General features: G+C 41.9%; 1 protein-coding gene across 3 annotated transcripts in view; it reads right to left on the bottom strand.

The window, feature by feature from the left end:
• The window catches only part of LOC125723476 (low-density lipoprotein receptor-related protein 4-like), a 103602-nt gene that overhangs the window by 6683 nt on the left and 80131 nt on the right, over nucleotides 1-16788 (bottom strand). For all 3 annotated transcript variants that reach the window (XM_049000075.1, XM_049000076.1, XM_049000077.1), the window contains exons 11-29: nucleotides 16082-16207; nucleotides 15443-15673; nucleotides 14093-14249; nucleotides 13745-13962; nucleotides 8965-9141; nucleotides 8742-8867; nucleotides 8096-8304; nucleotides 7685-7766; nucleotides 7456-7561; nucleotides 7153-7354; nucleotides 6766-6955; nucleotides 5746-5877; nucleotides 5169-5309; nucleotides 4960-5046; nucleotides 4605-4776; nucleotides 4334-4496; nucleotides 3800-4025; nucleotides 1051-1354; nucleotides 119-337 (exon numbers count right to left, since the gene is read on the bottom strand). In XM_049000075.1, coding sequence (XP_048856032.1) covers nucleotides 119-337; nucleotides 1051-1354; nucleotides 3800-4025; nucleotides 4334-4496; nucleotides 4605-4776; nucleotides 4960-5046; nucleotides 5169-5309; nucleotides 5746-5877; nucleotides 6766-6955; nucleotides 7153-7354; nucleotides 7456-7561; nucleotides 7685-7766; nucleotides 8096-8304; nucleotides 8742-8867; nucleotides 8965-9141; nucleotides 13745-13962; nucleotides 14093-14249; nucleotides 15443-15673; nucleotides 16082-16207 — 3268 coding nt within the window. The remainder of the gene's footprint in view (nucleotides 1-118; nucleotides 338-1050; nucleotides 1355-3799; nucleotides 4026-4333; nucleotides 4497-4604; nucleotides 4777-4959; nucleotides 5047-5168; nucleotides 5310-5745; nucleotides 5878-6765; nucleotides 6956-7152; nucleotides 7355-7455; nucleotides 7562-7684; nucleotides 7767-8095; nucleotides 8305-8741; nucleotides 8868-8964; nucleotides 9142-13744; nucleotides 13963-14092; nucleotides 14250-15442; nucleotides 15674-16081; nucleotides 16208-16788) is intronic.

Raw genomic sequence — 16788 nt, 5'->3', positions numbered from 1 at the left:
TTACAACTACGAAAATAAATATACATACATAACTATGAGGTTCCATACAGGGCAGTATATAATAGCTGAGCAGACTCAGATAATGGGGAGGTTTCTGTCTGTCTGTTCTCTCACTCACCCTTTGCTGGGAAACACAGTAATGGCTCGAGGTTCATCCAGGCTATTATTGATGAGGACCTTCCTCGAAGAACCATCCAGACGAGCCACCTCGATGGTGTTGCGGCCTGTATCTGTCCAGTACATGTTGCGAGCCACCCAGTCCACTGCCAGGCCATCAGTGGTCTTCAGACCCTGGCTGATGACCGTCTCCATACCACTGCCATTCAGGTTGGCACGCCTGAAGGTACCAGGATAATGGTTAATAATTCAAAATACATTCATGTATTTTCCAACCACTTACACTGGACAAGGATACAGGTGGGCCTGAACCATATCCAAGTAAACACTGGACACATGGCAGGATTATACCCCGGACAGGATGGCAATTCATTGCAGGACACACACGCACGCACGCACACACACACACACACACACACACACACACACACACACACACACACACACACACACACACACACTACAAGCAGTTTAAAGACATTAATTTGTCTAACTGCGTGTTTTTGGACTGCAGGAAGAAGAAAGCAAAGGAAACCCCAGTCCTGGAGGAATGAGGCAATAGTGGGAACCACCCAGTGAACCACTGCGCCACCCATTATTCAAACAACTCTCTTGAACAAGCATAGAGAAATGATATTACTCAGTTATTATTAAAAAGCACTGTTACATACTGGTAAGTTTAAGGACACATATACAAAAGCGAGTGCATGTACAAAAAACAGTTTGAAGAGAACAAAATTAGTAATACAACATGTTTTACTTAACAACACATGTTATGCACATAGGGCTACAATATACTGCGGTAAAGCATGTACTGTAGGGTATTATACAGAAATAGCAATACTCATTTTATCAGCTGTCAAACTCTGACTTAAGTGTTTAGGCTACACAGAATTACATGCAACTAACGAATACCCTTTCGAGCTGCCATACCTGATGACATCCAGGGACACGTCAGTATAGTAGACCTTGCCCTCCACGCTGTCATAATCCAGCGAGATGACATTGTGGAGCTCTGGCACGGGGACATGCACGTCCGTGTAGTCGCTGGTGTCCAGCGAGATGCGACGGATGCTGACACGGTTCGAGAACAGCAGGTAGGTCTCCGGGCTGTCGTCGCACGAGCGTCCGTCAGCCTTCAGCACGATGCCCGTGGGGCAGGTACAGGAAGTGCCATTGGGATTTGGCAGGCACAGATGAGTGCAGCCCCCGTTTCTCCTGCCACACTTATTGAAACCTGAGAGGAAAGTCAAATATCACAGTTGTATCCCAGACACCAACCATTTACACAGATACAGCAGATCCCGCTGTACAGTCTTAGGCCACCGAAGAATATTATGTTTTAATTACCTTTATGTTACTGTACAACAATGTCTGTCAAAGTATATTAGCTTAGCAGTTTCAAAATCTCTTTGAAAGTTACCGTTGTTTTTGCAGTAACTATTTAATAAGAGCCATCCAGCAGTACTTGTTGACTCAATTATTAGGATGCCATGTCTGGCAAATCAATATTGTATCAAATTATTTAACTAATTAAGTTAATTGACTAAGTGCGCTGGTGGTGAAATTGAACTGGTATGTGGAATGGTGTCCCTCAGGAGAGGTCAGCCCTCTGTGTTCTTCTAGTCATACAACAAAATACCAGTGACTTTTTATAAAAAGTATTTTTTTAATTGTGATCGTGTTCATTTGTATAAATTCTAATGTTAGATTGCATTTATTTTTTTTGAGCAGATACACACTTACTAGCCAGATAAACAGCTTTAAACATTTTCTTTAACAGTCTAAGACTATTGCACAGTACTGATAATGATTTATTGTGATGATTTACATTGAGTGCACGTTCATAAAGTTTTTAAAATGCATTGACAGAACATTAAGTGCACCTTCGTATTAAGGTATACTTACATGCTTCTTATTAATGTTTGAAGAATGCATTATAAATGTATTGTGAAAGTGCACTTAAAGTACAACATTACCATGTATTTCAAGCTAACACACAAGATTAGTGAGTATGAATTTAGCATTTTTTCATTAGCTTTAGTTAGCCTTAACTGAGCATGAGCCAAGCTGCAGACATACCAAATGGCACTCTAATCCTTATCCCGGTACAGTGGGAGGCTACAAAGCCCCAGAGAGCAGAAAGATTTATGGTTTTGGATCTTACTGTACCACAAATCCTGATAATCTACGAAAAGTCACAGTTTGAAAAGGAATCTGTGCCCACAGGTGTCATCCCAGGTGTTAATCAGCTGTTGAGAGCATCTTAAAACTGCAGGAAGGAGACTAATCTGAGCAAACTCCAAGCATACTGTAGTCTTTTATAACATTCAAATGCTAAGAAGTCTTCATCACTGACATGAAGTTTTAAAGTTTGGAAGGACTACTGCACCCAACGATTTTTTCAATAAATCTGCAAGAACGGGCTACTTCCTCTACGCTTGACCTACCTGACTGTTTATATAATGTGAATAAATCAGCTGCCTCAGTTTGCCAGGCACCTTCAGATCCTGGGAGGTAACAGACAGTGGCCAGACCACCCAGGGCACCAGGCAGAGTATTTCAATGCTTTTTTTAGCCAAGCACTGGGAGCTGGGGCTGTGCTGGACCAACACCCGCAGAAAATATTTTTTTTTATTTCACAGCCCATTGATTCAGCTAACAACTTCCCTTTGTTGTGATATCCTGAATGTCAGACCAGCAAAACGATGCCCTAGAAGTGGCTGTCAGACACACGCCCAGCTGTCAGACACTCGCCTCTTATTCAACACGTCTCACCCCTAAAGATGAACAAAAACACCCAGCAAGGGCAGGGGTCTGCTATTAAAGAATGGTGAGGTATGGACTGAGCTGATACACCGGGTCATTATATCAATCCTGTGAGGAATGAGCTGCAATGAAGAAGACAGAAAAAGCAGATTTTTTTTTCCTGGAGGTGGGCTGTGACATTGCCCTGGTTGTTTGGGCAAGTTGTCTCCATTCTTTGGATTTAAAATAATTTCTCCTTGGTTCTGGCATCCTTGTCTCATCCAAATTCTAGCCGCCCTGCAGCCCCGTGGATGGTTCTCTCTCCCAGCCCTGCCATGTGACTGTCGCCAGTGGCTGCCTGCCAGCTGAACGTCATGAATATGACTCCCCACGGCAACCAATTTGTTCCCCTGACTCTCATTACCTCTCACTTGTTCAAAGGTGAACTGTACAGCATCCAAACATGACTGCATGCCTTAAAATGGTCCTTAAAGGATAAGTGACAATATTGCAAGGTTGAAATAGTTTTTGTATGCCATGCATAAGGACTGAAGCCAAACTACAATGACCAACGTAAGTTACTGCTCTTAAATAGCTAATTTGTGTGGTGAGTGTGACCTGTCCTCAGTGAAGACATTTTTTGAGGAAGACTTTTGAATGTCATTATAAATACATATTGGAGTCACTAGAGGGCAGTGTTGTCTCCTTTTTAAAACAATTATTGCTTTGAAAGATCAGCCAATGTATTTTTATTCAGGAGATGAAGAGCAGATATCGTTTAAGGTTTCTGTGACATTGTTAGTCTTCATTAGTCTAGTTTTTGAAGGAACAAAGTGGTTTTCAGTTCATCTGAAAAACGAGCAGGGTCACAGTACTCTCATCTCAGCCACTAGATGGCAAAGCCACAGATTAAGGTCATTATAGCATAACCTACCCAGAGGCCTCTCCCTGTCCACTGCCTGGATGTCCATGAGGCCCGGAAGGTTCCCTCTCACAATGATGCTGTTACCCCCTGTAGTTTTGTCAGCTCTCTGAATACTTCGGCTCTGCCAGTCAGTCCAATAGATGTATGGACCCAGGAGGGTGAGCCCATAGGGATGCTGGACTGGAGACACCAAGGTCCGTCGGTTGGCCCCATTCAAGTCAGATGCCTCAATACGCTGTGAAATTATCACAAAGTAAAGCAATGTTATTAACAAATCATAACTGATGATGTCAAATCCATAGCATGTAGACAGTCGTAAATAATAATTCCTTCAAAATACAATGAGGAAAAATCCCACAACAATTTGTCACAGTACAGTATCAACATTCTTAACAACAGAAAGTACTAAAGTGCTTCACTATAATATCCAATGGTAATATAATTCAACTAAACACGCCTTTTCAGTTATGAACCTCAAATATTAGTGAGAATTAGAGAATTAATCGGGCACTATGTGCTCCAAACATCAGACACACCACTGACCTCAGTGTGAGCATCAGCCCAGAGTAGTTGAGATCCAGCCTGGTCAATCGCCAGACCATTTGGCCAGCCTAGGTTACTGTTGATCAAGACCACCCGGTCCGACCCATCCATACCAGAGCGTTCCAGTTTAGCATTCTCTCCCCAGTCAGTCCAGTACATGTAGCTGAAAAAGAAAATAATAGTCTTGCTACAATAATCCAAACGCACATCCAAATACATATTCTTTGGCAAATTTAAAGCCACACATCTCCTGAGCATACAGATATCTTACCCCATTTCATGATAAAGAGCAATTGCTCGTGGGCTATCCAGGTTCTGCCAAATTAGAACTTTTCTCATGGATCCATTCAGATTAGCCACTTCAATGCGATTAGTTCCTGTATCAGTCCAGTATATCTTGCGGCCCACGGAGTCCACTGCTAGTCCGTCTGTGGTCATCAGTCCTGGAAAACAAGAGGCATTTAAAATACCCAAAAGCCTGCCGGACACAACTCCACATTTAGCATGAACTCTGTAAACCAATCCTTTATAAACAAATGCTAAGGCATGAAATAAATCTGCTTATTATATGCTAAGGAATGTTGGAATTATTAAAGTTTTATAAACTAATGAAGGCATGACCTCACCAGTGGATATGATATCCTCACACTCTGTGCCATTGATGTTGGCTCTGCTGACCTTCTTTAGCGTGCTATCAGACCAATAGACTTTACCTGCATGGAAGTGGTGCAAAGAATATTATTTCATTTGCAATGTTAATTAAAACGAAGCTTTAATTAATTATTTTCTGATTGTTGTTGAATACTATGTAGTTTAATCTATCCTGACCTCATACCTTCTTTGGGATCTACACCAATGGCAATGGTGTTTTTCATGGACCCATTCACAGCCAGCACCACATCTGCAAAGTAGGGAATATCCAAGGATACCATGCGGATGTCTGTCCTCCGCGCGAAAACCAGGAAGCTGTTCATTCCTTTAGTAAGCAAAAGAAAATCAACTCTAAGATCAATTCAAATCCAGGAAATAAATTCTATAGCTAAGATTTCTGCAATGACTTTCATTGCAGAGGGCAGACAGCCTTCATTGCAGAGGGCAGACACAGTGCCTTATCTCTGGCAAACACACACAAGTCAGCGGCATACAAAGGTGTCAACCTGTGAGCGTCTATAGTCGCTTTAGTGAGGGAGGAGAGGAAGTGAGGTCACAGGCTGTCGCACTGCTATTCGGACAGCTGCAGCATGTCACAAGAAGCTTCTGGTGACTGTCGTGGGGGAAGTGTGTGTGTGTCTGGGGGGGAGGTTAGGGATGGTGCTCAGGAAAGCACTCCAATTTCAAAGGGAAGCTCCTTTTCTTTAAGGTGGGGGTCTGTTGCAGTCAGTGGGGCGCCAGCAGATTTGGGGGCTCCTCACCATGAGAGCAGGTCTTGCCGTCCACCTGGAGATTGATGCCTGTGGGACAAGCACAGCTAGAGCCCTTAGGCGCTGGGGCCAGGAGACAGAGGTGGCTGCAGCCTCCGTTGTTCACCATGCAGGAGGTCTGGACTGCAGGGGGAGGGAGAGCAGGATTCAGGGTAAGACTGTCATCAGCCCTGGCTTTCCTATAAGGTGGATACCCTACATGACACATTTTAGAATGTGGTGCCATGTTTTGATGGTTACTACAGCTCAGCAATAAAAAGTCTATGTTTCAAGAACGTTCAAAACCGGGGGTGGTTTCTTCCCCTGGGGACTGTGCCAGGAAGCCATGCGCCAGTACACTTCCAGCACACTCACAGACCGCCCTTTCTGTAGCGGTGCCTTACATTAAACGCATTCCAGGGCCGTGGGTCAGTGGACATGGCATATATCACACAACCTTTCAAGGGGGTGGGCGGTGATCTTGTTACAAGAGGGGCACAATTCTGTACCAACAAGTGTCAGCAGTGATGAAATATACACAGCTTACACAGGACACAATGGGTGGCATACTACAGGGATACCAGCCCTTTAGAGAGACCGATGGTTTATATGGTTATTATATGCAGGAATGGACCCTGAGTCTTTCTCAGCTTTTTTACCTCTTGATGAGTTTGGCAATTATTCAGTTTTCAATATGAACAGAGCTGTATTGCTTCAGCAAAACTAAACTGTCTGCTGGTTAAAAATCTATTAAGGTGCCATAGGCTCAATGAAAAGACCACAATGTGCTTTGGCAACATCAAAGAGAACACGTACAACAATCAGTCTTTCTGAAGAAATATATGAAAGGTGATTGAACAATGAATATTATTATAGTAGCAATAATGATGCTGAGTAACAAGGTCTAATAGTTTAAAATTAAACTTTATTCTCATCTCTCTCCAAATGGACACCTGCTTGTTTCCCAGTTAATCACTTACAGAACATAACACTCAGTGAGGATATGTGAGGGTGGTTGGAGTCAGAACATACCTACAGAGCGGTGCCGGTGGAACATGTGGATGTCCATCAGGTTCTCCAGGTTTCTGGACAGTGTAATCCGGTCCAGCCCCGTGTGCTTGTTGGCACTCTGGATGCTTTTAGATTGCCAGTCTGTCCAGAAGATCCTGTCTTCATGAAGAGTGAGGCCAAACGGATGTGGAAGCTGGCTGCCAATCAGCACCTGTAGAAAGAGAATGTTATTAATTACCTGGCTGTTGATTAAATAACAGCAATTCAATCAACACAATGTAAAGGGGACTGTAAGTATGAAAAACACCACATCAAACATCTATGACCGTGGCTCACATCTAGGGCCATAAGGCTTTCTGTGGAATATCAGTTTTCAGGTTTCTCTTCTCCAGGAGGATCGTCCCTTACCCTTCTGTCTGAGCCATCAAAATTGCCAAACTCAATAGTTTTCATGCCAGCATCTGCCCAGTACAGCCTTTCTGTCTGGTAGTCGATGGCCAGGCCGTTAGGCCAGGTCAAGTTGGAGGAGATGATTACGATGCGGTTTGAGGCATCCATCCCAGCCCTCTCAATCTTAGGGCTCGCCCCCCAGTCTGTCCAGTACATATATCTGCGGAAGCCAGAGAAGCATAAACAAGTGCAGATTCTCTCTATAATCACCCTCATAATTCACATTGCGGAATACCACATGCATCTGCCTCTATCGCTCACCCTCCAACAGGATCCACCACGATGTCCCGCGGCCGGTCCAGGTTTTCCCAGATGAGTACAGTGCGCATGCTGCCATCAGCATTAGACACCTCGATCCGGTCAGTTCCTGTCATGAGATGGAAGCCAGGACACATAATGGCCACTATGCACAGTGAAATGCAGAAATCACAGACAGGTACTGCAGACTGACACTGCAAATAAAAAAAAAAAACAAAGAATAAACTGTTACCTGCATCAGTCCAGTACAGTTTGTTGGTCACCCAGTCAATAGCCAGACCAGCAGGACTTTCGAGACTGGTGTCTACAACTACCTGAAATTAGTTTGAATCAGAGAGATAAAAACAACTGAGAGAAATGGCACATTAGGATGAGTAGGACCTAACTTTGCTTTCAGTATACCTCACAGATATTTTCATATCACATTACCGTTGTTGTGGATGTATTTTATTTTATGCAATCAAAAATGCTATTCTGAGAGCGGTATTCATCATCAGATTTCCAAAATGGTCCACAGCATAAAAAGTTTAAGAACCGCTGTTCTATAGTAGTCCAGAAATTGTTTCCAGCAGATGGGTAAAATAAAACGAAGTCAAAAATAACGACTTAACACATTACAGAGTTGGACCATGACAGCACGGACCTCCTGATTGGAGCCATTCCATCTGGCCCGGTTGATGGAGTCAGTGGTGATGTCAGTCCAGTAGATGTATTCTCCATGAGAGTCCCAGTCCAGTGCCACGGCGTTGCGGACATCTGCCAGTGGGATGACATCATCGGACTTGTCCTCTGTATCAAAACTGATTCGTCGGATGTCCGTCCTTCGGGCAAAAAGCAGGAACTTGTCAAGACCTGATCAAAGACCAAAGGTCTCTTGTCAGACTTCTAGGACAAACATCAGGTAATCACAACACACAAACATATTAAAAATAACATAAAAACATGCCAAATCTACTCTATTGATTAGAAAATTCATTATAATGATAATCACTATTCACTATTGAAAGACTTTTAAAATGGTTTTGTAAAATGGCTATTATTTTTTTGTGGTTTTTGCAGTGATATGCATGAGAATGACAGGTAAATATTATATACACTGCATTCAGTATGAATACCCCAGAATTGTGGAGCTCAATTAGCAGATGTATATTAAATACAATAATACAATATGCCAATCATTTGTATATTAAATACAATATTAACTCAATATTCACATGGGTAAATGGCAGTTCATCTTGTGACAGAAGGTCTCCTTGCTCAGTGTGGAAAAGGGCAATGGCCCCACTTACTCTCAGCACAGTTGTGGCTGTCCACCTTCTTAAAGCCAGTGGGGCAGGCACAGGTGTAGGTCTTGTTGCTGGGGAGACACAGGTGACTGCAGCCCCCATTGTTGCTGGCACAGCGATTTCTGCCCCCTGGGAGACAAAAACAATCAGTGTAAGCAGACACATTGTACACAGGCACTAAAAGGACACCTGTGGGAGTGTGAGATCTGCAGGATCCCCCACTGACCTGCAGGCTGCCTCTGGGGGTGCAGGGTGTGTATGTCCATGGGGAAGTGCAGCTTGCTGCGGATGATCTCCTGGTTTTTGCCAGTGAACTTGTTGGCACTGTTGATGCTCTTTGTGTGCCAGTCAGTCCAGTACAGGCTGTCCTCAAAGACGGTGATGGCGAATGGGTGGGGCAACCCTATAACAAGCCAAGAAGACACCCAAAGATGGGGGGTGTTAAGGTGTATGGAAGCTGTCACACCAGATCTGTCATCCACTGGGTAAGTGTCAATTAAAACATTCAGCTGCATACATTATCCTAAATGAGGAAATGGTGCTCCTCTAATTATGCATTAATTTGGGCCGTTATAGTAAGCTTTGCTTTTCATGGGAAAATAATAAGAGGCAGGACAGTTCAGAGTCACGTCAGAGGGATGATGAGTCCTTTGGCAGGTGTTGAGAAGCCCCCTGCTCCTTCCTAACTGAAGCTGCCGTATGTCTGGATCTGCTTCTAATTATTCTCTCCAGTGCACGTCCCAGTGTATTTACCACGGTGTATGATTTCAGATGACGACTCCATTATTTCTTTCCCTTATATAAGCCCCACACTCCTTTCTGAACAGCAGCCCCGATGCTGCACAGCCCAAACCAAATCTAACAAATCTTTGCTGATCTTTGCCCATCACTGATTTTTTTTCATTATTTAGGCAACTAAGTTTTGGATAAAAAACTCACAACTACCTTTCTATAAATCCTGCAGTTGGGCATTGTGGTAAATTGACAGCAGCTTGTTTGATGATTGTACTCCGAGGCCAAGCGATGCATCACCAGCTAGAGCCGCCTTTTCACCTTATAAGCAGGCAGTAATCCTGCATCATGCCTTTTCTCTCTTTTATCGCCCCTGCCTGTCTCCCTCTGTCAGCAGATTTGCCTGCTATCATCAATCCATGTTCCCAGGTCACCTCAACTCCCTAAACATCTCCAGTGCCTCCCTCAGGGCGCGAGCACACAGTGTTTGCCAGGTGCCAACACAATGCTTCCTGCCGGGACAACAGCTGTTGCAGCTGGGGGCTGCTTTGCATGGGGGTCCCTTGTCCATGTCCAGTACAAAACAGCTCTGTAGGTGCACAGGTGTGTGCTGGGATCAGGGCAGTCGCTTGCTGACACTGCCTGGGCTGCCCTGCCGGCTGGCGCAGCTCCAGGAGCCGTCATGGACAGACGCCCAGCTCCACATCCCGCTTGTTTAGCCTTCTGTCTGAGTAAACAGTGGGGCTCCCTGAGAGAGATACTATCACAGGCTTCACAATACTCATTATTCAGGCTCCCCTTATGGGACCAGCCAGTCATCCCCCCCATCGAGGGTCACTACACACAAAAAAATATTACTGCGGGGTCATTCCATTTTAATTTGGCAAATTTCCAAAGGAGTTTTGGTGTCACTGTTTTATTTTTATATAATTTGATTCACATATACCTTCCTAAGCTCAGAAACTGTTTTTTTATCTTAACCCTTTAAAACATACTTTAAAAAAAACATACTTTCATACCATGAAAAAGTACTCCATTTGAGCTTTTGCAACAAGCTACTGCTGAGTCATGTAGTTGCAATAGTAAAAAAAAAAAAGTTACAGCTCATAAGAAAACACTCTGAATTATCATTTCTTTGCTACCTGGGGTGTAGAAAAGGGAAATAGATAAAAAATAATAGAAACCATTTCTTAGCTTTGGAAGGCGTGTGTCATTTGCATGCCAAAAATTTTGATGCAAAGGCCACTTGTTGAATTAAAACAGACTGACACTAGCAGTATTTCCACCATACTACAAATATGTTTTGCTAAACATTCAGGACTGGCCCAGGGACCAGTATCACAAAGCCAGATTTCTTGCTTAGCCGGGTAACTTTGAGGATAAGTAGCAGCAAAACCAATCAGACTGTCATCTCCCATTCCATTTGAAAGCCAGTTGTACTTGCACTTGGCGGATTGCTGTTGTAACTGCAGATTTGCCAGGTAGTAAAAAAGAAAGCTTCCCTGCAGAGGAAATGGATCTGCTCGTGCGCGAAGTGAAAACAGGCAAGCGGACCATCTACAACAACAGCAGGATGCCACTAAAGTAAAAATCTGCATTCCTGCGGGACCAAGGGCAATAGAGTGTGGCACAGGACTATTCTTCATTTCTGCGGGAGCAGGCAGAAAGTGACTGATATGTTTGTGGGAGTGGGAAAATAATTAAAATAAATAAGTAGTGCTGAAATATGTTTTTTACTATTTTATGTAACTATTAATTGTTTGTGAGTAAATAGAAAGTTACATTCAAATTTTCATTTAATAAAAGAAAAATAGGCTACTACGCCTAATTTAGTTTTTACACAGCCAGCCTAACACCCAATGATGTAAGTACCTATTGATGAAAATATACAAGCAAATTAATATAATATAAAACTATACAAGCACCTAATGTAAAAATAAGCGAGAGGATAAGAAATTTTGCATGTTTTGACAAATGCAACAAAGTGCTATTATACACTGGGCACAATTCCGTTACTTTATGGCCAGGTGTGTTCAGTTTCCAAGGGCTAGACTGTACTGACATTCACTGCAAGTACAAGCAAATCAAAAGTGACAACTGCAGTAAAAACTGAAACAAAACAAAAATGTGTGATGTTGTTTGTACAGATCTACAACCAGTTACTGCAAACGTCGATGCAGGTGAAATATGCATGAATGCACGACTAGCCCACTATTATGTGAAAAACGTAGCCTGTTTTAACTGTGAAATGTTGAAAGTAACCTGTATGTTGAGGTTACAGGCTTGTTTTTTCTTAGCAGAAAATAAGCAAAGTGAAATTAAACATATTTCTCCTTTGCAGGTGGGAATGGGATGAGATCTATAAGATGCTGGTGGAAACGTTGACTAAATATCATAAAATACAAACTAAAACTACAGTTGTTTAAGTCCACTAAAATTAAAAGTGCAAATGTTTAAAGTTTCCCTTCGATTTCTGAAAGTCATTATGTTCACCAAGATGGAATTAAACCAATGTTAAGGAATGGTGTTAAGGTCTGACTGTGCAGTACACAAAGACACAGATTTAAGTCTTATTTTAAACAAAAACATATGTTTATTTACCCGGAAACTGAGTCCTGTAAAATTAATAGTGCCATTACTGGAAAAATTAAGAGAAACTGCATAGGCTATAATGCCACCAGGTCTACTCTCTCTGAATATTAAAATAAATATTTGTAGACGTAGTTCATTTGTGATTTCATGTTCCTTCAGGTGAAACAAAAAATGTATGTTTTCAAGGTTGCCAAATCTCAAGCATCTGGCATGACACTCACTTTCAGTCACGCAGGAAATCTTACAGCAATCTTACTATATTATACCGTTATAAACCTAAACTTAGCTACGTCAAAAGTGTATTTACACAGTTAAATACAAAAGCAAACTATTTACAAGGTGAAAACTGTGCAGACAACTACGTCATTCCGTTTGCGTTGTTACTCCGACAAATATAAAACGAATATGAGAAAAACATAACATGTCATGTTTTATATCCTTTCGAAATAAGACCGCCCAGATCCTACTCTAATGGTGATTAAAGTGATAAGTTCATATATATTTATATTAAAACGAAACTTTAATTTTATTACTTGTGTGGGATTATTGAAATCAATACTTAAATCCATGAATACTAAAATATGTGACATAAATACGATTAATTGTATTAGGGCTTTACAACTTAAGCTAAGCACTTTATTCAAACATGCACAATTTTCACATTTTATTTATTTTGTCTTGTTTTGAAATGCAGCCCTACTTTTATTTAGTGAATGAGAAAACATTACACATATCGGCAGTCATACATATATGTTCAGTTCTATGTCACGTGACAATGAATATCGTCAAAATAGTTTTTGAATTGTACTGAATTAATTTGATTTAAGTCAGATATTGATTACATGCAATGTTGATACCTGACTCAACATAGACTGCTGACAGACAACATATTGATACTGTTTATTTCAGATTGCATTTATAGTATTTGGTTTTGTTAAGCTGAAACTTACGTACCAACCCTGAGTTTGTTAAACCAGTCTCATAGCACAAACCCATAGACACTGAAAAAGAAGATTGCTTATCACAGCATTCCCCAAGGGGGCAAAAAACAAGAGAAGAGAATCTTTAACTTGCTCTGGGGAAAGTGGTTGAAGAAAAGCTAATGAGAAACGCCAGTTCAGGTCAGTAAGGCAGGAATTCTCCGTGCTCCACTGGAATCCACCCAAGCAGTGCACGTTTCACACTCACCGTAAACAAGACATCAGTCTCACTTTCATGTTAGATTGGGTTGCAGCCTTTACGGCCAGAACCTGGGAGCTGGGTAAATTTAGTATAGTGCCATATCTGATTATTAGGAATAAAAGCAACCGTAAAGACTGCTGAGCTCTTGTGACAGTAATATGGGAATTTATGAAGGTCTGTGTATTTGACATTTAACAAGTATATGGCACTGATTAGTTTCCTGTTTAGTATGTGTGTGCTGCTCTGAAACAAAAGCAATGAGTGCCAATGATTAATTTCAGCCCTTCAGCTGGAATGCTAACTCTATGGCAGCGAAACTTTTGGCTGAGAGAAATTTAAATTTCCTCCAAACATTTCCTAAGGAAGATATAAATTCAATTATCAAGCCTAAGTCTGAGTCTACAAAAGACATTTCCAGTTTCTTCAAAATTTCAAAGTGGCTTTAAAAATTTTTGTCATTGCAAGCTTGTAGCCTTTAGTTAAAGTAACAGAGATCTTACCTTGACTGATGACCGCTTTCCTATTCCGGCCATCTAGGTCCGCTCGTTCAATCACATGGTGCTTGGCATCTACCCAGTACAACCTATGTCCAGCGTAGTCAATAGTCAGCCCATTGGGCCAAAAGAGGTGGGTGTCTGCGATAACACGTCTGTTAGAACCATCCATGTTAGCATACTCAATACGTGGGGTGTTACCCCAATCCGTCCAGTAGATCTTCCTACAAAAAGACAAAAAAGGACAAAAACCAAATTTAGTGACAGTGGAGCCACAATACTGCAAACGATCAGCTAAAAGGACCTCGCTCTCGCATGGGATGTGGGGTGTTGGTGGCCAGGGGATACTCGTACCCCTCCATAGGGTGCAGGGCAATGGCGCGGGGTTTCTCCATATTCTGCCAGAGCAGCACTTTCCGGTGTGTGCCATCCAGGTTGGCCACTTCAATGCGAGATGTGCCTGAGTCAGTCCAGTACAGCTTGTCATGGATCCAATCAATGGCCAGGCCCCCTGTGGAAATACAGAGCAGTGTCTAACTTAGCCCATGCTTGATATAAAGGACTGTTTCCCTGGCTTAATTCCCTCAGTTTCAGATCCTAGCAATAAGATTAGCTGGAAAACACTGAACTTGCTATAATCAATAAGTAAATTTCAATCCATGAAAACAAAGCTGTTACTTCATTTACAAATCAATTCCCATATGTTATCCCTTATTGCACATTATAACATCAGGTTTCCCCACACAAGTATGAGTGTTTGATGGTGCACAGCAGAATCTGGCAAGGCATAAACATATTCGGAAGTAATTTAAGCCAAAACATTACAAAGCCAGACAAGCACATTACACAAATATTTGACGAATGGCAATATCTGTTTTTTTTGTCTGCTTCTCCAAAAATTCTAATGTAGTTTGTGATAGAAAATTCATGATTATGCTAATCAGTAATCAATAATGAAATATAGATGATTATGCAAAATGCATTACCTAATCAGTAATTAATAATTGAGTTTATAATGGTGCTGTTGATTTACACATAGTGGTTGAAACAATGTAATCCTACTTGAATTGATTGAATGTATCAAACAATAATGCAAATCTGCTTAAGTAAGGGATTTTCTATTTTCTATAAAGGAACTAACATGTTTGCCAAAATACTGCTTGTTCAGCAAGTGGCCCGGGTCAAGGCAAAGGCATGACCTGTGAAGTAAGCTGTTGCAGAAGATATTATAAAATGCATGCATGGTACTGGATAAGGAGTAATGTAGAAAAAGAGAACAAGGGGCATATATGGGATGTGAGATAAAGTAATTGGACAAAATTAACTCGACTCAGAATGATATTGCAAAAAAATTCTCGAATAGATGGACTTGTTCTGAGCTGATAGGTGGGCCTCAAACAAGCAGAAGTAGCTGGTGTCTCCAGATATCTGAGCTTTCCTTGAACTGTCTGATGACTGGCACATTTCTTCGCTTTAAAAGATGTATGCACAAGATGTAACACGAGACGCATGATTGCTGAGTGTCTGTTCCCTTTGAGCTCATCGAATAATAAAGTTTGTCAAACACTTAAACATCGGACTTCGAGAAAATTATTCCACAAGTTATTGTGCTTAAAAGGTCAGCAATTATATTACTAACTATAGAAATGTCAAAGCTTCCACGTTATAGCATTATGAGTTCTTCAGGTGCATATCTGTAGGTACCTGGGCTCTCCAGTCCAGTGGACACAACTTCCTCCACATTGCTGCCATTGAGGTTTGCCTTCATAATGCGGTCCAGAGTGACATCAGACCAGAACACCAGCTCCTGGTTGTGGTGGAAGTCCAGCGCAATAGCATTTTCCAAATTGTTCAGTAGCAGCGTGTACTCCGAACGATGTGGCAGAACCTGTCGGATGTCGATCCGATTGGCGAACAGCAAGACCGGCTCTGGTCCTGCACCCAGATGGAGACGGATGGTTTAGAAACCTATGGTTGGCTTTTTTGTTCTTGGAGTGCCAAATTTAGACTTGAGCACTGCTTATGAAGCACTGGCAGCACAAAAAAATCGAACGTAAAGACTTTAAGGTTCAGTAAAACAACAAAAAGGCGCATAATCGTTTAAATACTAGAGATTGGGTCTAAATTCTGATGGTTTGTAATTTATTTTATTCCACACAAACGTTTTGGCATTATGCTTCCAACAGTGCATACAGACAAAACAATCATTCTTCTATAATTAGCTGTAGCATAACGTGAAACGTTTGGGTGGAACACAAATAAAATACAATGTAAAACATGACAGCCAAAGCCACCACGCATAAAGAAGGCTGAAATCCCTGTGTGTGCTACTCCCCAACTTACCCAAAGCCTTACAGCTTCGCTTGTCAGGCCTGAGCTCATAGCCTTGCACACACCAGCACTGGAAGCCCCCTTCCGTGTTGCTACAGCCCTGGCTGCAGTAGCCTTCCTCTGCACACTCATCCATGTCTGCGGTAAGAGGGTGGTGGGGAGAGCATAAAGGGGTCAGCAAGGAGGCCCGCGCCAGCATCAGCAAGTAGATATCAGTCTCTAACATTTTCAAATAAAATTAGATTTGGTACTGTCAGAAACAACAGCATTGTATTCCCCAGACAGCCCTGCCATTTGGTCTGGCCATCTAATCTGTACCCATCCCACACAGATCAACTTCTTAAATTTCTAAAAGTACTGAATGGATCACCAACAATGTGAAAGTTAATTAATGTGTTTTTACCTGAATGCTCTGAGTCCTTGTACATAAGAACATAATAAATTTACAAATGACAAGAGGCCATTTGGCCCATCTAGCTCATTTGGGGAGATCTTAACTAATAGCTCAGAGTTTTTAAAATCTTTTCTGGCTCTGACTTAAAGGAACCCAGGGTTTTAGCTTGCGCTACATTAGCAGGAAGACTATTCCATACTCCAACTGCACGCTGTGTAAAGAAGTCCTTCTTCAAATTCATTTAAAAATGTTCTCCCACTAATTTCCACTTATGGCCACGAGTTCAAGTATTTAAACTAATATTTGCATCCAGACCTGTTAGAAT

Source organism: Brienomyrus brachyistius, unplaced genomic scaffold, assembly GCF_023856365.1.
Source record: "Brienomyrus brachyistius isolate T26 unplaced genomic scaffold, BBRACH_0.4 scaffold49, whole genome shotgun sequence".
NCBI classification, from domain to species: domain Eukaryota; kingdom Metazoa; phylum Chordata; class Actinopteri; order Osteoglossiformes; family Mormyridae; genus Brienomyrus; species Brienomyrus brachyistius.
The sequence above is the reverse complement of the archived record's forward strand: the minus strand, read 5'-3'. Positions and strand labels throughout refer to the sequence as shown.